The 22,144-nt window shown below is 42.2% G+C and overlaps 1 protein-coding gene across 5 annotated transcripts in view; it reads right to left on the bottom strand.

Moving 5' to 3' along the window:
* The window catches only part of WWP2 (WW domain containing E3 ubiquitin protein ligase 2), a 151,887-nt gene that overhangs the window by 55,520 nt on the left and 74,223 nt on the right, over positions 1–22,144 (bottom strand). For all 5 annotated transcript variants that reach the window (XM_037041380.1, XM_037041381.1, XM_037041382.1 and 2 more), the window contains exon 7: positions 1,700–1,827. In XM_037041380.1, coding sequence (XP_036897275.1) covers positions 1,700–1,827 — 128 coding nt within the window. The remainder of the gene's footprint in view (positions 1–1,699; positions 1,828–22,144) is intronic.

Consider the following 22,144-nt stretch of genomic DNA (forward strand, 5'->3'; position numbering starts at 1 on the left):
GATATTTGGCTTTTTGAAGACATGACTGGCCCCCGCCTCATCTGCTGAAACACAATGTTCCTTGAGATAAGGACAATACCAAAAGGTACTTAAAAATAAATGTCAGGGAAATACATATCTGTTTGAATGTCAAGAGTGACTCAAAGACCACCACCATATATAGTCAATTTACCAACAGTTTTCATAAGAAAAGTAGAGGTGGCTGAGAGAAACCAGTATTCCTTGAGGAACAAAGTGGTTGGTGTATGGTCCAGGCTCCAGGAAACAGTTGGTCCCAAATAACCAGTTCCCCTTCCCCCTTTGTAAACACTGGCCCTCCCCGACGAGCGATTTATTTTTCTAAGGGAAGCATGTACATTGGAATTCCAGAGCTGCACACGGCTTTCTGAAACACAGCCCATGGCCACCACCCTGCCGTCCTCTTCACACAGAGAGGAACAGCCACACTCTGACTAGGTGGTTCCAGCACTCGGACAGGGGTGGCACGGGAGTGCCAGGTGGGCTGAGAGGGATCCTCCAGCTCATCCTTGTTCTCAGGGCTTAGGCTAAGCTAGTTAACCCAATTCCTTCAGACAGGTCCCCCACTCTGGGGAGAAAGGCCCCCCCCACAGAGAGAGCCGTGCAGGACACAGGCCACGCCACCCTGCAGTCCACCACAAGCAACAGCACAGCTAAGCACCACGAGCCATCAGAGGGCACTGCAGCCCTCGTACAGTGCTGCCAGGGAACTGAGTCACTAAAAAGTAGCCCCAGTGGATTTCTCCTACTCAAGGCAGTCACACAAAGGGCATTACGAGGCCATGACGACACCTGTGTGAAGGGGCTATGCTGCTCCAGATCACCATCCTTCACATCACACCTCTGCTGGCACAGTCATCTACAAAATTATTTCAAGTCTCACATACCAAGTGAAATACTGACAAGGTTATCAAAGTTACATCCATGTCCCTTCCCAACTGTCCCAAATTAAGACAAAAATACCAAATGACCAGCAATCCCTAAAGATCTGATCATTTAAGACACTTAGAAAAATGAAGGGTTTTTTTTCTTTCTCCATTTCAATCCACCACCGACCTAATGAGACAGAAGGAAAGCATTACAAAAAATAAACTGTTTTGAAGTAAGTCCCTCCTTTTCCACTTACAAGGAAGCGGAGCCCAATGCAGAGCCAGCCTATCTGCATGTAGCGGGCTGTCTGTCTCTCCTCCAATGGCACAAACACCCTCCCTGGAACCCCCACTGACGGTGCGGCTTCGCCCCTGGTCAGCATCCTGCCCATCAACAGTGCTGCCATTTTCTCCACTAGGCCCCTAGCAACTAGCTTGGTTTTCTTTCTCCCTAAATCTGATGACTTCTTAAATTAAGGAAAGAAAAAAAATGTGTCATGTATAAATAAGATATCCTCTCCCAATGAAATCCAGTGTTGATAAGACAATGACTATAAAGATCAGTATTTTTTATTTCTGTGCAAAGGAATACTTTAGAAGAGTCATGTGGAGATGAACCTCAGCTATACAGAGTATGCCAGAGATAAAGGAAGATGGGTCAATGGAAAGACAGACGGATTCAAATTCATCCTAGTATTGGAGTCTTATCTCACCCGCCCTACATTCTGACATAGACAGAATCCCGACTCCATATGAAAACAGGTTAGAGGCCTGTGATTCAGTCTGGGCTGGCATTCCGGGCTGTCACTCACCTGTGCCATTGGCCAAGCCACTGTGGCTTGGGTCCTTGATGGGCTGGCGGTGCCGGTTGCTAGTACCAGGGCTTCGCTCGCTGGTTGCTGTGGTTGTTCTGGCTGAACCACCTGAATGTCTGTGCGTCCTGAGGGTTCAAAGTATAAAGAAGACAGATATAAGTCAAGATGGGGGAAAAAAGACGGATAACCCACCTAAGTAACCATATTCCCTCCTTCGTTAGTTATTGGAAGCAAGACCTTCAACAGCCCCTGTAGTCTTTGACTTAGCAGACACTGGCTCCAAAGAGAGAGAGACCCAGGTAAGCATCCTTCTTGGTAAGAGTCCAGAAGGCAACTTTGGGTAAACTTTTCCACTTGAAGTAAACAAATCCAGAGTGAATTGCTCTCACATCTGAAATAACTGGCAAAATATCCTAAGACCATCACATTATTTTTATTGGGCTCGAATGTAAGAAATAAACAAGAATCACTGGACTACTTGACAGGATACAGATGACATATTTCTCCTATTACGCAAAGCCCAGAATTTATCCAAATCCATTTTCTCTATAGTTAGAAAGATGCTTCCCTTCGGAACAGAAGTCAAAGGACATTAGACAGCTTCAGCTAGTGCTTAGGTGGACATATCTTATCTAGAAAAGATGACCCTGCAGTCCATCCAAGTAAATGAGAAACAATGTGGAAAGGGATCGAATCACAAAGGTAAAGGTGGGACCAAACAACAGTGAACCTATCTGACATCTTCAGAGAACACAAGGCAGGATGAGTTCTCATGTTCCTGCTGTGACGACTTCATTCCTCAGTGACAGTGCCTAAGCTTCCTCGCCTTTCAGTTCAGCAGTTTTGTCAAAGGAGATTATTCTGCCACTTAGTCATCATATAATACTTTACAACAGTGAGATGATTTAAAGAGTACCCAAGGATGGTAACTGTGGGGAGGAGGGTGTGCGTGGAGATAGAAGAGGGTATGGGGGGGATACATGGTGATATAAAGAAAATAATTAATTAAAAAATATATCAACACTATCCAGTAAAGAAAAGACCACCCCTCTCCAGGCAGGTACAAAGGTCCAGAGAACAATTTAAACCATGTGACATGGAGCAGTGAGAAAACTATTAATAATAAAAGTAATAACAATGACCATGGAAGTATATACTGTGCATTGAGCTGCAATATTACGTTTCAGCTACCCATGGTTATGGACAAACCCAGGATTATGTCCAGTTGTGGTATGTTGTGCACTTTACAAATATTATTTCATTTAACACGGCAACCCTAGAAGAAGCTTATTATTATAATGCCCATATTGCAGACAAGAAAACAGATATAGAAAAGTTCAGTAGAGAGGAAGCAAGCAAGAAAAGACTCAAACCCTGGATGCTGTTGCTCAGTGGGTTGAATGCCGGTCTGTGGAATGAAAGGTCATAGGTCTGATTCCCAGTCAGGGCACATGCCTGGGTTGCCAGCGAGGTCCCTCGGTTGGGGGCATGCAAGAGGCAACCAATCGATGTTTCCCTCACACATCCATGTCTCTCTCCCTCTTTCTCCATTTCTTCCCTTCTCTATCAAATAAATAAATGTTTTTTAAAAGAAAGAGAGAAAAGACTCAAATTCAGGTACTTTAAGGTCAACATACCAAGCTCTCTGGTTGCAGCCTGGGGTGGATAGCCCAGTCTCTAGGTGAGTCCCTCTGCAGTGGTTCTTAAACTCCTTGCTCAGCCAATGGAGAGATGAGGAGCTCCGACAGAAAGTTCCCCACGCTAGGAGGCTCTGTCCCTGCCACAGCACTTCTGCTGGTTGGACTCTAGCCCTGTGTGTTGGGACAAGCCCGCAGCACAACAAACTGGAAGGTCCCTAGGGAAGAAATGCCTCCACCAACTACCATCTCTAGCACAAGAAACAAATTTTTCCAACAAGATGGGCATAAGCAAAAGTGTTAAAAGTGATTATCTTTGGGTGTTGAAAATGCAGATGCCTTTAGCTTTTTCTTTGGTGTTTTTCTAAATTTTTCTAGTGTTCTTCATTAAGCTTTAAAAAAAGTTTTTCTTGGGCCCACACAACCCAGAAAGAGAGAGAAAAGAGGAAGAAGAAGAAGGAAGAGGAGGAGTAGGAGGGGAGAAGAAGAAGAAACCTAACAACCCCTGGAGTCTTTCTTACCTAAAGACTGTGTGGCAGTTAAAAATGGATAGAGAGGGCACAGCTGAGCTATGGAAATAAAGATTTAATTTGGACTCTCTTTTTCCATCTTGTTTTTCCCTGAGCTAATTTCATAAATCAAAAGCTGTCAACCACACCTCAGTCAAGAAAAATATTTCAGAGTCCCCACTTCATGGGAAGAAATGTTAGTATTGAGCCTTTTACCGCAACTCCTCATCAAGAGCTGAACGGTGCAGATGAGTTCCAAAGGGAAGCTCAGGCTTTAGCCGCTAGTGAATGTGTCTATGTGTTGAGGGCAGAGAGCCTGAGAGAGATAAAATTGGTTAATGGAAGGTTTACTTCAGCCAAGAATCCTCTTAAAAGGACAAAAAAGCCTCTCTGATTTGGTACTCAGTCCACAGTGCAGGGCTGCATCCCTGAAGGAGCAACAGGCCGAGTGGGCAGCATGGAAAAGGCAGCATCAGTGCTGTCACTCACGAGGCTCTGATGAGCCCATGATTATGTCTAGTTGCCAGGCTCCATGTCCCCCAGCAGAGCAGCTGGGCATGACAACAGGGTGGGTTCCATTACTCTCCTGGCTCCTCCCTCTCTTCCCCGAAAGGGTGTGCGGTCAGAGTTGAGAGAGAATACTTTCAGAAATGTTTAACCACTAATGACAGCAGCTTACCCTGAATGACAGGCTGGAGCAGAGCCGGGATTAGGCCATAAACCAGGGGCAGCTGGGACCACTTTGCATGAACTGCCGCCTCCCTGCCTATGGCCCACTGCCACCCCCACTCTCTTCACCCCCCCCACACACACATGCCCCCCCAATTCTTCCTTTGCCCTAAATCTAGAGCTTCCACTTTTCCTCTTGAACTACCTTTAAAATAGGACTCTCCTAAGGAAGAGAAGGTCTCAACATTTGAGAAAAATCTTCTCTTTGGCAATTTCCTCTCTTGGAGAACTCACTCAACCCTCAAAAGATGGGATTGTGTCATGATTAAAAGCTGGCCCAAACACTGAAACCACACACCATAAGCCAAAATAGTATCAGGACAAAAGTGGGGCAATGGGGTGGGGATGAGCTGGGCTCCACCACAGACAGCCTGGCTTCGGCTCTGCCAGCGACTTCAATCTTGGCCTGATCCCTCCACCATGTGGAGGATGAGGGGTTGGGGGGAGTTATGCAGCCCCAGGGCAGTCAGAAGAAGGAAGAACAGGGGAACTCCACAAATGGTGTCAAGTCATCTCATCACAGACACTCAGCTCTCTTTAGAGCATGCCCTTCTAATGCTGGCATGTTCTTACCTAAACACGTTCTTACCTAAGTTCCTCCCTAGAAGACTGAGGCCTCCCTAGGCAACACTATCAAGGCCAGGGCCCAATGTTTTCTCTCCATGCTCCTCAGAGCGGATCTGATATAGGTAAGGTCCCCAGGACCAAGATCCAGACTGTCCCTTGACATGCAAGTTTTAACATTCACAGTGTTGGCCTCAGTCCTTAGCTGACCCTGTCAGCCAGAGCTTTGGATACCTTGGTACATCTCACATGGCCCTTCACAAAGGCCACTGAATTCCATTCTGTCACTATTCTCTCAGCACTAAGCCCAGATCTAGGCCTAGCAGCAAAACAGAAATGGGCCCTGACCTCAAGGAGCTTACACAGTAGTGGAAATGAAGCAGCTTGTAATTTTGCTCAGACACAAATGTGCATCACACCCTGCAATGCTGGTGTGGGGGAGCCACTTGGCTAACGAGTGAACCTGGAACGACAACCTGGCACTGTCATCCCACTGCAGCTTTGTTGACCATTGTCACATATGTAATACTTTACATGGAGTAATTCAGCCAATGAACTTTGTTTGTTTAGTTAAAAAAAGGAAGTCAGTCCTAGCATTCGTAACATTAGTGAAAATGAAGAGCCAAAAAAAGCCAGACACAAAATTTTCTGCTAAGTTAAAAAGTGAAATTCAAACTATGGTGGTGACTCAGAATTTGAGATTGGTAAATCTATCATATTCTTTATGTGAAAATTTATTTTAAAAAATGCTTAGTAGCTTTATCAAAAGGCAAAGCTCCTGCTCTTCCAAAGACACTCAAAAAAATTCATAGTCTGGGAAAAAAATTTATAAAATACATACACAATAAAGAATTTATATCTAAAATATATTTTTAAACCCTCAAAACTCAGTAATATGGAAACAACAAACCAATATAAATAAGTAATCAGAAGATTTTAACAGACACTTCAGAAAAGATCTACAAACGGCAAATAAGCACATGAAAGATGTTCAACATCATTAGTCACTAGGGAAATGAGAATTCAAACCACGGTGACATACAATTACACACCCATCAGAAGGGACAAAGAAGGGGACAACTGACAGTAACGAGTGCTGACAGGGAGGCAAAGCAACTGGAACTCTCAGACACTGCCAGGAGTGCAGCAGGGCACAGCCACTTTGGAAAAACAGCTCAGCAGTTTTTTATAAAGTTAAACATATACGTAGCATATAAACTAGCAATCCTACTCCTTGGTATTTACCCATGAGAAATAAAAACATATGTTTACATAAAACCTATAGGCTAATGTTTATAGTGATTTTACTCACAATTTCCAAAACTTTAAACAACTCAAAGTCCTTCATATGGTGAATGAACAGACAGACTGTGGTGTACTCAAATAGTGGAATATTACTCCGCAAACAAAATGAACAAACTACTGATACGTGCAACAACATAGATGAATCACAAATGCATTATGCTAAGCGGGAGAAGAATGACACGAAGAGCTGTGTAGTATATAAATCGTTCCATTTCCACCACATGTAGGAAGAGGCAAAATTGCAGGAAAAGAAAACAGATCGGTGTTTGCCGGTGGCTGGGGTTACAAGGAGGGGCAGCTACAAATGGGCGCAAGGGAACTTCTGGGGAGATAAGACTTCCTGTGTCTTGATTATGGTGGCGGTTACCAGACTATATGCTCTTGTGAAAACTCACAGAACTGTACACTGCAAAAGGTGAATTTTACTGTATGTAAACTATACCTCAATAAATCTAACTTAATTTTAAAAAGCAATTTGTGGATTTCAGCCACCACAAAAGAGTTCAACAAATGAAAAAAGGTTTTAAAAGGCAGGTAAGTTATGATGGCAGAATATTCTTGAAAAAAATAACAGATAACAAACTCCTTCATAAAAATTTAATTTAGGCAATACTCAGGACTCCAGAAACACTGTGTATTAATAATGTATGGATTCTTCACAAACTGGGGACACATCTCTCCCAAATGTCAAGAATCCACAGCTGACAAGTTACCAGTGACAAGCATCTGTCTGCATCCTGGTAAAGGAGATCGAGGATACTAAAGGGAGGTTCTTTGACCTCATTAGGCTCTGTTAGTCTTCAGGCTCAGCAAAAGAGAAGTTTCAGGGTATAACAAGTAATAGTGGGTTTTCCTCCATTAAAAAAAAGATAAGTTAAAATATTAAACTGAAATAAATTAAAATATTAAACTGAAAACCCTTCTCACATTCCAAAGCAGGGATATTTGCCTGGATGACTAGACCCCACAGGGAGGCCTCAGTCCCTCCTCTGAGTCCTCTTAACTGGGCATTGTCTTTTAATAGCAGCATGGAAACAAAACTGAGTGAGGCTGGGCCAGTTTCCAGCAAGACAGGACCAGCGAAAAACAGGCACTTAAAATAGAAGCATGGCGAAGAAATGGGAAGCGGTGATGGGAAAAGAAATAATTTCCAACATTCAGAAGAGGCATCAATAAGCAAACCTACTCCCACCTACACCCTCCTCAATTCTTCCTTCTCATTCAAAAGCAGATTAGAAAAAAAAATAAGGAGGGGGATTAAAAAAGGAGGTGAAAAGGGAAAGGAGCAATTTTGAGTTAAAATGGGACCATTCTAGTCATTCCAAGGGTAATTTACGGCTCCATTCCCCACCCTACTCAGAAATGACAGGAAAGGTAAAAATAAAACTGCTGCCAAGTCCATTCTCTGTCACAGAAAGACAATGATTTACTTCTGTCCAACCTGGAGTACAGAGCAATCCTCTCAATGGTGGCAGCTTTGAGACTAAAAATTCATTTTAAAGAGAGAATTATAATAAAATTTGACTTACCTAATCTAATTCCATGTTGCATGTTGGGCTTAATTGAAAAGAATAATTGCATTTGTTTTGGAATCTAGAATTAAAGTTTTTTTACTATTTACATTCATTATGGCATTATATAAACGTTAAGTCTAAAAAATTAAACATAAGCAAAAAAAGATAAAAGTCACCTTAATAAATGGAATGATATATCACATTCATGGGTTTAAAAGGCAATTAAGTAAAGATGCCAATTGCCCTCCCCCATTTCCCCTCTAAACAAAATAAAAAGAAAAGAAAAGAAACGAATGCTCAAGCAGCCTCCCAGACAGACTTCAGCAAGAGCCAAAGTTCGCGGGAAGTGCTCACGACCACACTCTGCGCCACTGTCCTGGGTGCAGCAGTTGATGACTAGAGGTTCCTGAACATAGGTGGCAGCCCATTGTTTATTTGTCCTATAGCCTGAGATGGTACAAGGGAGTAAGGTGCTATCACAGCTTCTGAGACAGTATCATGGAATCTGCGTGGGGCTCCAGCTTATACAGGTGGGCAGAAATGCATCTCCAAACTTCTTCCTACTGGCATCACATCTTGTTTGAACCTGGACCAGCTCAGAGCATCCCTGTGCTGCAGCCCCAGGCCAAGAAGGACGACAGGGACCCTGAAGTCCTGAGGATGACAGATATCAGAGCAGGTACAGGGGATGACAGTATATTGCAATGTTATTTCTAAGTGTTCTGACACAAAGACAGGAGAGAGATAAGCTCCAAAAAGAAAATGTTCCATGGATATTCCTCAAGACACCCCTCTAAACTCCCCCTAAGGAAAGAGCCCTTGCCGATCCACTCTCATGGCATATCCTTGTCTACACTCTCCCCCCAGCTGGCTCTTCATCCAAAACATGGTCTAGATATCCCTTATTTCCCAGGTTATAGTCAATTCCCATGCATCTTCTCACATAGTATCCGAATATTTCCTTTCATAGCAATTCTAGTTGTAATAATTTATTTGTTTTGTGTACTGCTTTAATGTCTGTCTTGAATAAGGTCCCTGAGGTCAAGGACCACGCCTGTTTTGTGTACCTTCATAGAACCAGCACCCAGCATGTGCCTAGCCCCCTAGCAGGCATATAAAAATATTTCCTGAATGAATAAAAGAAGCAAGGAACCAAGTTCAAAAGCACTTTTAGACCTTAATCTATAGTACGTCCTATGTTCTTTACAATTCAGTCACTTCACCCCATCTCCCTCGAACCCTTTAAAGAATGGAATCTATGCCACAGGATGGAATCTCTGACCTACCGGCCATTGGCAAGTGTCAGAGCTACTGTCTTCCAAAAAGGAGAGCCCTAAGCATCAGATGAAAACATTCTCCAGTAACAAGGCTTAGAAATAAACATAAATAAAATTTGTATTAGACTCATTTTGTGCCCATGTGCTCAATACTAAAATTGCAAGACACTCTCCAAATCCAACCAAATGGGCTTTGTGTTGTTTCTGTTCTAGCTACAATTTTCAAGTGCCCTCCAACGGTAGAGACTAGGCAAGTGATTAGCACGGGGATTAAGAGAGAGATCTTCTGTGGTCGGCAGAATTCCTACCTCTTCCCAAAGATACTCTACCCTAGTACCTAAAACCAGAGAATGTGACAAAACACCACACACTTGATTATGTTACTTACAGTGTGTTATGTCACATTATGCTATGTTACATTATATGGCACCACTGACCTCAAGAAAGGGTGATCATCCAGGCAAGCCTGATCTAATTACATAGTATCTTAAAAGCAGAGGCTTTCTCCAGCAGATGTCAAATGCAGAGGACAGAAGAGAAAAATCAGAAAAACTTGAAACAAAAGGGAGATTTGACACATCTTTCCGGCTTGAAGATTGAGGGGGCACATGAGAAAAAATGTGGGTGGCCTTAAGGAACTAAGAGAGGTCCTGAATGACAGTCAGCGAGGGTGGTGGACCTCAGTCCCACAACCACAAGTAACTCAATCAATCACCTGAATGAGCTCTGAAGCAAATTCTTCCTTAGAGTTTTCAGATAAGCAAGCAGCCCTGCCATCACCTTGATTTTGGCCTCATGAAACCCTAAGTAGACATATCCAGCTGGCCATGCAGTGCCAGAAATCTGACCTACAGAGCTATGAGTTAATTAATGGTGTTTTAAGCCCTAAATTTGTGGTGATTTGTTTCACATCAACAGAAAACTAGTATATCCTTTCATACAAATAAATGTCAATTTCCCCAGAGGACATTAACTCTCAAATATATGGTTAGGTAATAGCCTCAGCCTATTGATTCTTGCTGAGAGCCCAACCTCACTCTCGCTAGAGGGCCTTTTAATGGTCAGGGCCTGGCCCTAGAGAATCAGTGACCATCTCACAGGGACAGCCTTTCTGTGATCCAAATGTCCTTTATGAGACACATTTCTAAAACTCGACAATCACTTGGGAATTGGAACAACTACCTATGAGTAAGATATTGCTGTTCTTAGGGGGTAACGCTCTTTTCTGGTAGAGTTCAGGGACACATACCTGACTCATTCTTTTTCAAACAAGATGCAGTTACATGGCAGCTTATCTCTAAGTCCAGTATTTACCTTAAAAGTTGCACAGATTTGAAAAGAACTGTCCACGAAAAGAGTTCAGTGTGGAAATATCAATCATGAAGGTAAAACCAGATGAAACAGGGCAGATTGAACAGGCAGTGGGAACACACCACGTTCTCCATAGTTAGCCTGAGCCTCGGAAAGCACCAGGCAGTGCTCATAAAAGGTCTCCCTACTCCCTGGGCCCCCGAGACCATCGTTTCTCAAAAGGAAGGTCCCAAGGAGTCTAAACCCGTCCAGAAGGCCTGGCAAATGAGAAGCATCAACCCAAGGCTCTTTCATCTCAACAAAGACTTATTGAGCTGCTGCTACGTGCAGTGAGGAACTGCTCTAGGCCCTGCTGGGGACACAAAGATGACTAAGGCGCAGGCACCTTTGACGTGGTGCTTGAGAACTCAGCACCACCCCTGTATCCAACCCCCAGAAAAGTAAATGGAGGAGAAAAGAAGTAACTCCTCAACTCATTATTCTCTCCTAGGTGGTATAAATCAGTTTCAAATAAAGTTTTGTTAACCTTTAACCTTTTACGGTAAAACTAAAAACACATACACAAAAGAACAAAACCAACCTGGCCCTAATCTCCTGTTCTCCAACACATTATAACAATTATTCACACCATACTCTACTCTAGGTTTTCACTATTATCACTTAAAATTTTGTATATGTAGACACAGACACGCTATAAAACTAAGGGTGAAGCCAAACAGAAAAATCTTCATACAGCAGCCAATGTATAATTCTTGTTCTCTTCACACCATTACATGCAGAATTTCACACTCCATTATCAAACAAACAGTGAGCCAAAGAAAAGTTCAGTTCATCAAGACAGAGGAAAGGCAGGCCAAACACAGGCTTAACACAGAAAGTCAACCTGGAGATGTGAAACAAAGAACACAAGACAAGAAAACAAAAGGCAAGAGGATGAGGACAGCTCCAAAGGTACCAGAAATCACAAGGAATGTAAATGAACTAACTGTGATGGTGTAAAGATAGAAATTATCATATTGGTTTCTTACATATCCAGTTAAATGCTGTTGCAAGCAACACCATCTAAAATACAAGGACCAAAAAGGTTGGAATTAAATGGAGTCTAAACCCATGCCAAGCATACACAAAACAAAAAAAAAAGTTGAGGTAGCTATGCTAATGTCAAAACAGATTCTTTAAGAGTGATTTCTAAAATTGAGGTATCATTGATATATATAGTAAAATCACCCTTTTTAATGGTGCAGTTTAATGAGTTTTAACAAATATATACAATCATGCTACCACCACCACAATCAAGACACAGAACATTTCCACTGCCCCAAATATTTCTCGGTACTCTTTTGCAGTTAATTACTTCTCTCAATTCCCAGCAAGTGCTGATCTATATTTTGCCTTTTCCAGAATGTCATATAAATGGAATCATACAGAATATAGCTTTATGGGTCTGACTTCTTGCACTTAGTATACTGCCTTTGAGCATCACCCATGTTGTTATAGGTCATTTCTTTCTATTGCTCAGACCAAGTAAGTGTTAAGAGAAAAAGCACTTAAAAAAAAAAGGAGGAGATCATGAAGAGGGATAAAAAGTTCAATTTGCCCAGAAGGCATATCTCAAATTTGCATTGTGGAACCAATAAAATAACCTTGAAATACATAAAACAGAAAATCACAGATATGATCTAGCCCCACATATTACTGCCCTCATCTCCTACTTTTTCATTGTTCCCTCCACTCCAACCAAACTGGCCTCCCCACTATTCCTTCACCTCCAAAGGCACGCTCCCATCTTAGTCCCTTTTAACAGCCATTCCTCTGTCCAAAGATTCTTCCCCCAGACATCTTCATGGCTAAATCCCTCACCTTCTTCAAATCTTTGCTTAAAAGTCATCTTCTTAATAATACCTCTCTTGACTGTCCTATTTAATACTACATCCTGTTGTTAAGTGATATTCATATCTATTTTTGCATGGATCAAATTTATGTTTTAAATTATAAAAATCAATAAAACCAGAAAAAAGAGAAACACTCCGAGATTCTGCATTACTATATAAGCCAAGGCACAGAATGTTCCCAGAAAAGTCTAGTCTACAAAGTTAAATCTGCAGATAGGTCAGGTAGGCCTTCTAGGCTATAATTATGGCAGAATGGTACAGGTGAATGCCATGTGAGACACACTGATACCTGAGTGGGAATAAGAATGGGAGCCTCCCAAAAGTTAGACAAATATTTTCAGTGAGTTAAGGGTACATTATAATTTCAGAAAACTCTGTGGCATGTGATACATAAGGTAATATCATTTCTGTATTTCAGTTCTGTGACAATTTTAACCTAATGTAAAACCTAAATATAGAATTGTGAGGTCATTCTGTTTAGGCTATTGAGTATGCTGTCAAAAATACAGTCACTAAACCAAACTCCTATTCTTCACCTCCACAGACCTGCCGGTTTCAAGAAGTCATTGATTGCCAACAGAATCCTAAATGAGAAGTCTGACCTCATCAAACCAAACCACAGCTACAAATACCATGGGTTAGGCAACCCTTTTCCCCGCCATCCATCTCTGCCCAAAGCATTTGCTACCAGCTCCATCCTGGTCCTCCATCATCACGTCCCAAGCTGACCAAGCTCCCAAGATTAAAAGTCATTTCTCCAAACCCATATTTTTTTTAAAGATTTTATTTATTTATTTATAGAGGGGGAAGGAGAGAGGGAGAGAAACATCAATGTATGGTTGCCTTTTGTGCATCCCCTGCTGGTAGTCAGCCTGCAAGGAACCGGTTTGCAACCCAGGCATGTGCCCTGACTGGGAATCGAACCTCGATCGTCTGGTTCGCAGGCCCGCGCTCAATCCACTGAGCTAGCCAGTAAACCCATATTCTTTTTATTTGTGTCTCCCTAAATCCTTTCCCTTTCAATCAAAATTTTCCAGGACTGAGAGGTCCTGGAACCCAGATACAGATCCAATTACTGTAGAAAAAACACAATTGTGGTGACCCTTCTATTGGTCCCATTATTCAATGTCAGGAACACACTTTGTTTTGCTCTGTATCTCTTTTTGCCTTTCTTATATTTTTTTAAGATTTTATTTATTTACCTTTAGAGGGGAAGGGAAGGAGAGAGGGAGAGAAATATCAATGTATGGTTGCCTCTCATGCGTCCCCTGCTGGGAACTAGCCTGCAACCCAGGCATGTGCCCTGACTGGGAATCGAACTGCGATCATCTGGTTCACAGGCCTGTGCTCAAACCACTGCTCTGTATCTCTTAAGTTAGGTTTTCATTCCTTCTCCTATGGATACACTCAGAGGATCAATCTGTCCTGGGACACACACAGAACCACTGTTCCGTGGAGCCTGCTAAACACCAATCCCAACCATTATGGGGGATGCCATTTTCAAGTGACAGCTTCATAAGCTCCTTTGTTCCTGCATTGCTCAGTCCAAGAGCCTATGAGTCCCCACTCCTTCTCTTCATTCTTCACCTTGTCTCATTAGTCAGTCACCCAGTCCTGCTCAATGATTATACCTCCTAGGTATTTCTGTCTCCTCTCAGTTCTGCCACTGCCCAAGGCTAGTCATCAACTCCTATCCCACCAGTTCCTACAACAGTCCTCTTATTGGTCCCCAATTCTAGCCTCAACCTTCACTGTGTCAGACATTTCCACCCTCTTCTATTCCACATGCCTCCCTTCTCCTGGCCACCCACTGCAAGAGGCTAGAAGACTCTCAAACTCCCCTGCAGGTATGCTCAGCAAGTGATTCAGGCTGCAACAATGAGAATCTCTTACAGGAGACTTGGAAGCAGAAGGAAGGCAGAAAGCATTCTCCTTGTGGAGGTGACAACTACAGGGGCTCTGGCAGACCCTACGCTTCACTGCCTGGATACCAGCCTCCTGCATGCAAACTGGTCACGGGGCAGGAGCAGTTTCCTGACACCTGACTGCAGCTGCAGGGCTCTGAGCTTGAAACCAAGGATGGAGAAGGGCTCAACTCTCTACCTGCAGCCCACCCCAATGACTTTTATAAATACCCAATTCCCCATATTAAATCCCTTTCTGCTCAAAATACCTAAATTTCTGTTTTCTGCAATGAACCCTGACACAGCTTCAAATTCATTCAACAGATACTTTCCTGAATAATTTACCACAAAAACACCACATCATGCCCTTGCTCAAAATTCAGCAGCTCCCTATCCCCAAAGAAAATCAGAATTCCTCAGTAAGGCATAAAGGGCCCTTTGTAAATGGATCTTATCTTCTTACAATCTCCTACAGCAGAGCTCAGCAAACTTTCTGTAAAGGGCCAGATAGCAAGGCTTTGCAGGCCACACAGTCTCTCTCACCACTTCTTAACTCTGCCATCATAGCACAGAAGTGGCCATAGACTATATGTAAATGAATGAGTATAGCTGGATTCAAATAAAATATAATGTACAACACCAGGTGGTCAGGAGAATAAGAAGACAAGCCATAGGTCATCACAAAAGACATATATGATAAAGAAGCATCACCCAAACTATACAAAGAACTCATAAAACTCAACAATAAGAAAAGGAACAATCCAATTTAAAAATTGGACAAAAGACCTGAACAGACACCTCACCAAAGAACGTAAACAGTTGACAAATTAGCCTATGAAAAGATGCCCCAAGTCACACGTCATCAGGAAAATGCAAATTACAACAGCAATGAGACCACTACATCCTAGTTAGAATGGCCAAAATCCAAACACTGACAACACCAAATGTTGGTGAGGATGTGGAGCAATAGGAATCTCATTCATTCCTGGTGAGAACACAAAACGGCACAATTACTTTGGAAGACAGTTTGGCAGTTTCTTACAAAATTAAACACACTCTTACCATATGATCCAATAATTGCTCTCCTTGGTATTTACCTAAAGGAGATGGAAACAGGTCCGCAGAAAAACCTGCACACAAATGCTTATCACAGCTTTGTTCATAACTGTCAAAATTCAAGCAGCCGAATGTTCTTTAATAGGTGAACGGAGAAATAATGGCACATCTAGGCAATGGAATATTCTTCAGCACTAAAGAGAAATGAGCTATCAAGCCATGAAAAGACATGGAGGGAACTTAAACACATTAAGTGAAAGAAGCCAATCTGAGCTATATACTTAATAATTCCAATCAAGTGACACTCTAGGAAAAGCAAAACTATGGAGACTTTAAAAAGATCAGTGGTTGCCAGGAGCTGAGAAAGGAAGGATAAAGAGGCTGAGCACAGCTGATTTTCAGGGCATTGAAACTACTGTGCATGACACTCTAATAGTAGTAAATGTCGTTATAAATTCATCAAAACCCATAAAATGTGCAACACCAGGAGTAAACCATAATGTAAACTAAGGACTTTGGGGGATAATAATGTGCCAATGTAGGTTCACTGATTGCAATAAACGTGCCATTCCAGTGCAGTATAATCATAGCAGATGTTGTGTGGGGGGAGGGGGTATATGAGAAATGTCTGTACGTTCTACACAATTTTGCTGTGAGTCTAACACTGTTCTTTAAAAGAAAAACAAACCCAAAACTCAGGTAGCAATCTGGATTTGGCCTATGAACCACAGTTTGCAACAGCTCTGGCCTGGAATATCTGATACATCAACATTATCGAATGACCAATATTTCCTCAGATAATGCAAAGTCTCTTATCCTACCTTGCTTTTGCCCATGCCCTACCCTCTGCCTGGAATGACTTCCCTTACCCCACTTCCTTGGTCTGTCAAATCTTACAAAGTATAGCTCAGATATGTGAGTTCCTCCACAAGTCCCCCAGGTGGATTCAGGTAAACTTCCCACTATCTTCCTCTTGCAGGTATACTCACCGCCACTGTGGGGTCCATCACACTAAACTTTAATTGTCACCTAGGTATCTGCCTCCTACTGGATGTCATAGTCTTTGATATGAAGGACCATTTTAATCTTTTTCTTACCACTCTCTAGCACAGGCCTGGCATGTGGGTTTGTGGAATGAATACTGCCGTCAACAGCAGATTTCAGCCTTTCTTTCTCAGAATTCATAAAAAGTTCCTCACGAGCTTTCTGGCACACAGCACACCTCTCTTGGCTCACAGAAAGAAATGACCAGACTTCTGGCCAAGATGGAGGAATAGGTAAATATACTTTGCCTCTGCACTCAACTACAGTAAAAACTACAAATAAACTACAAAACAAATTTCACTCAAATTCCCCAGAAAATCAAGCTGTATGGAAGTCTGACAATAAGGGATTAAAGAAGCCACATTCATCCAGACAGGTAGGAGGGGAGGAAGTGCAGAGAGGCATGGAGAGGCGGCAGAATAGGCAGCCCCACATTCATATGTGGAGGATAAAAATCAGGAGGGGTACCTTGGGAGTGAGCAATCCCAGCCCTAGACCAGACCACCCAGCCCAGGACTGCAGCACCAGGAATATGAGTTCTCATAATTTCAAGCTCCAAAAACCAGTTAGGGTTTTTTCAAGGAATAGCAGGATTCTCAAGAGACTTCTCTTTAAGGGCCCACAATGAACTTTGGACTGATGCAGACCCACCCCATCTGGGACCCAGTGCCAGGGCAACAGCTGGAAGGGCACAATTGGCACACAGGGGGAAGGGGAGAAAGTAAAGTGACAGGCAAGGGGGTGAGTGCCCAGGAGACAGCTTCCTCTCAAGCAATCTCCAGAGGCCAGGCAGCGGCATTGTGCCCTCTCTGAGCCCTGCCACACGCAGAGCCATAAGCAGTAAAATGGTTGTTCCACCCTGGTGACTACCTAAGGCTCCTCCCCACACAATTTACAGGTGCCTTTTCCACAATAGGCCACACTACTAAAACAGGAAGTCAGAGCAGCTCTACCTACACAGAAACTAACACAGGGTGGCTACCAAATTGAGGAGACAAAGAAATATGGCCGAAATGAAAGAACAAAACAAAACTACAGGAAGAGAACTAAACGAAATGGAGATAAGGAACCTATCAGATACAGAGTTCAAAACCCTGGTTGTCAAGAAATCATTGCAGGATACTGCAACAGCAGGGGGAAAGACCCAGGCAGAAATGAAGGTTGCATTAAGTGAAATAAAGAAAAATCCTCAAGGAACCAACAGTGGAGGGGATGAAGCTGAGATTCAAATCAACAATTTGGAACAAAAGGAAGAAAAAAGCATTCAATCAGAACAGCAAAAAGAAAAAAAACTAAAAAAAAAACACCAACAAACCCCAACCAAGAACAGAATAAGAAGCCCCTGGGACATCTCCAAATGTACCAACATCAGAATCCTAGGGGTGCCAGAGGAGAAAAGAAACAGCAAGAAATTGAAAACTATTTGAAAAAATAATGAAAGAAAACTTCTCTAATTTAGTGAAGAAAATAGGCATGCAAGTCCAGGAAGCACAGACAGTCCCAAACAAGTTGGACTCAAAGAGGACCACAGCAAGATACACCATAATTAAAATGCCAAACATTAAAAATAAAGAGAGAACCTTAAAAGCAGCAAGAGAAAAGCAGATAGTTACCTACAAAGGAGCTCCCATAAGACTGTCAGCTGATCTCTCAACAGAAACTTTGCAGGCTAAAGGCACTGGCGAAAAGTATTCAAAGTGATGAAAAGCCAAGACCTACATCCAAGATTACTCTATCCAGCAAAGCTATCACTTAGAATGGAAGGGCACATAAAGTGCTTCTCAGACAAGGTGAAACTAAGGATTTCATCATCACCAAGCCATTATTATATGAAATGCTAAAGGGAACTATACAAGAAAAAGAGGACCAAAACTATGAATGTTAAATCAGCAACAAATGCACAACTATCAACAACTGAATCTGAAGAATAAACTAAGCAAACCAGCAGAACAGGAACAGAATCATAGAGCTCACATGGAGGGTTATCAGCTGAGAGGGGACAGGTGGCAAATGGAGGGAAAGTGCTGGGGTTAATTAAGTACAAATTGGTAGGTACAAAATAGACAAGGGATGTTAAGAACAGTATAAGAAATGGAGAAGTCAAAGAACTTACATACACGACCCATGGGCATGAACTGAGGGAGGGAATTGCTGGAGGGAATGGGGTACCAGGCAGAGAGAGGCAAAGGGGGAAAAACTGGGACATCTGTAATAGCATAATCACTGAAATACATTAAAAAATAATAAAGTATATGATTATCTAAGAAGCACTATGCTGTATGCCTGAAACTGATACAAAATAATATTGAATGTAAACAGTAACCAAAAAATAACGTTTTTTAAAAACCTGCCAAAAAATGACCAATAACCACCTATGAAATAAACAGATCTGAATAAGCAAATGTATAATAATGTAGAATGCATAATTTCAATTAGTAAAGTTAATAAATTAGCACCTAAAGGGGTGTATAATTAATCTTCGTGATTACTTTTCAATATCTGGCTCTGAGAATGCAACAGGGCTCTTATCCACAGTCTCATCCCTATTCCACAGAAGCCAACTGCTCAAAGAGAGCGGCTGTGAGCTCCTTGTGAGCAAGGACTGTGTCTTACTTATCACTGAATGAATAAATGATTCACACTTACTCCTTTCATTACCCCTTCCACTTCCCCAACAATTGCATCGGGGCTCTCATAGTCAGACTTTAAGTAAAAGCTGTTGGGTGGAAAGCCGAATGGAAACTGTAAAGGTGCTCAACTGAGTTTCAGGCTGACAGGTGACATCTGCAAATAACTGCAGTTCCAAATCAAGTAGCCTTTAGTCATCTTAACTGAGGGAGTCATTGGCGGCCAACAATCACTGAGAGTGGCCCAGTGCCTGAAGGCTCAGTTCCCGTCCCTCCTTCCCTGTTAGTTTTGCTTCCCAATACCCCTTGGCCCTCTCAGGACTCCCAGCAGTGTTCCCAGCAGAATCACGCCCTGTTGAGTTTATTTTTCTTTCCTTTCTGGGCTACGGGTTGTCTGCAGACACAGCTGATGAGCTATTTAGAGCTCACCAGAGACCCTGGGCTTTATAAGTCCCCAAGATTATACCTCTATTAAATCTTCAGAGGTCTTGAATGCCAAGGCAGGAGGGTCAATAAATGTGGTATGTTTTCGTCAAAGCAAGATAAAAAGGAAAGGAGAGAAGAAGAGTGGATGGAAACTTTCTCACAAGAGGTTTGAAACTTTTACATGTTAAGAAAATCACAGGGTTGGGGAGGTGGTGGGGCTTGTTAAAACACAGATTCTGACCAAACACTGGTTAACTCAGAGCTGATGATAAATGTAGACAAATTTAAGATCTCCAGCCCTTCACCAAACACACATGCACACACACAAACATATACTCTTGTAGAAAATAACTTGAAAAAAAAGAAAAAGAAAATAACTTGAATATATACAGAAAAATTAATCACTTGAGTCTCTACATACAGCTTCTTTACCTAGATCCCTGTCAGTTTTCAGACCTATTAATGAAAAACTTTACAAACCTAGAAGCAAATTCAATGCATTCTTTTACTTTTTTGTATCATTTCCCCGTAGGACTTTGGAAAATTTATGGTGATTTTAGACTGAGAAGCTAATTATTCAAGTCTGAAGAAATCTCTAAGGCTGAGCTTGGAGGAGCAGCGTTGCTAGAAGACAGTCCTTTGGGTTCCACTTGTTAGTTGATTTCACCTTCACTCTCTGCTTTCACAAAAATAGCTGGGGATGAGGACAAAATCACAGGTGGCAAAGAATCAACAAACGACAGCAGGACTCAGACATCCTGGCTTTCCACTCTTCAGTCTGGAATTTCACAACTATTTCTAACTGAAAGAGTTACTCTGAACAGAGCTGCCAGCACCAGTGTGGATCCCCTCTGCTGGGCTCCACGTACACCCTATTTTAGCTTCCCTAGTTCTTGAGTTAGCTGCCTCAACTAATCCCTAAGGTCTGCGCTGAACAACGGACAACGGATAACAGTCCCTCTGCAAACTCGCACCCCACTCTGCCCTCAGTGTGTCCCTCTCCACTGATTTTCTCTCTCTGAGTTTCCCCAGCACTGACAGTTTTATTTGCCTGATTCATAAACATCCTGTGTATACGACACTGAATGACTGTGGAAAGTGCTTCAGGCAAGCCCTGTGCAATGTATATACCATACCAGGCACACACTATTAGATCTTTAAAACCTGCACTGACTTAGGTGTCGTTCCCAAAGCCAGCCCTCATTCCGGCAAAAGAAAACAAGCACACGGGGATTATAAAAGGGTGTGGTATGTACTCCCCATGCCAGTGAGCACACACTCTCCCCAGGGGCCCTGTGACACCCTGGGCACTCTCCACTACTGGAATGATGCATGCTGGCTGAGGACATAAGGCAGGGTGGCACACTAACAGAATCCTGGGTATGCCACAGGCTCAACCCACTCCAATCAAATACCAAATGGTGTGAGCCAGCCCTCTCAGGCCACCAAGTTTAGTGCTGTGCTAACACATTACCTGGCAGCGACCAGCTTTCACCTGGAACCCATTCCCCTACTTCCCAAACTAAATCCTCAGGCCTGAGATTTCTAAGTGACAAGAACACAAGGCCAATGTGGAGCACCAACTTAGAATCATCAGCTACATTGCTATGTACATCAACTGGGCAAAATAGAAGTAAGTGGTCATTATCAAGGCTGGAGAAATCCTAGATTCTGAAATCTGTCTGCCTCAAGAGCAAACACTTTCTCCATCACAGTTCAGTTTTCTGTGAGTATGTGACACTCTTTTTACTGTGAAATGTACCATGTAAACAAAAGACTATATTAAATATACAGGGTCTGGCACAAATAATGCCCCTTTTTATTATAAAATCTTTTATTACAAAATCATAAGCATGTAATTCTGTAACATAACAATATCACACTCAAGCACACCATATGATATTTTAGGTGAAATGTTCAAATTAAAACTATCAGTTATTACACTCATATTATTACCCTACCAACCGCACTCAAGGCGTTACTTCTGCCAACCCTGTATTCAGTTTAAAGAAACAATAAAATGAACACTCAGGGATCTACCCAGGCTAAGACTTATGGAAACATTCCCAGTGCTTAGCAGTTTCTGTGTGTTTTTTCCTCATTACACCCATCTCCATGTCCCCAGAGATAACCATTCTCCTGAATTCAGCATTAATTACTCCCTTCTATTTTTTATAGTTTTACTAACTATGAAGTCACATTCATAAAAAACCTATATGACCTAATTTTACATTTTTTAACTTTATATAAATTACATCATACTGTATTTTTTGTGTGTGTGACCTGCTTCTCCTGTTCAATGTTATGTTTCCGAGATTCCATCATATTAATGTAACTATCATTCTCTCATTTTCACAGGGTCAATACTTCATTATACAAAGGACTATACAACAGTCTTGATGTTAACTCTTCCTCGAATCAACCAGACCCACTGACTATGTACCAATACAGTCTGTCTGCAAATACATTTATACCATGTGAATTCTTGGTGGCAAGCCCACGCTGATTTCCATGTGGCACATCAGACGATAAAATAACTACAGCTGTTTCACCCAATTATTCTTTTTCTTTAAGATTTTTATTTTTAGAGAGAGGGAAAGGGAGGGAGAAAGAGAGGGAGAGAAACATCGATGTGAGAGGGAAACAT

The sequence above is a fragment of the Sturnira hondurensis genome, unplaced genomic scaffold (assembly GCF_014824575.4).
Source record: "Sturnira hondurensis isolate 20B ecotype Veracruz unplaced genomic scaffold, ASM1482457v3 Scaffold0003090, whole genome shotgun sequence".
NCBI classification, from domain to species: domain Eukaryota; kingdom Metazoa; phylum Chordata; class Mammalia; order Chiroptera; family Phyllostomidae; genus Sturnira; species Sturnira hondurensis.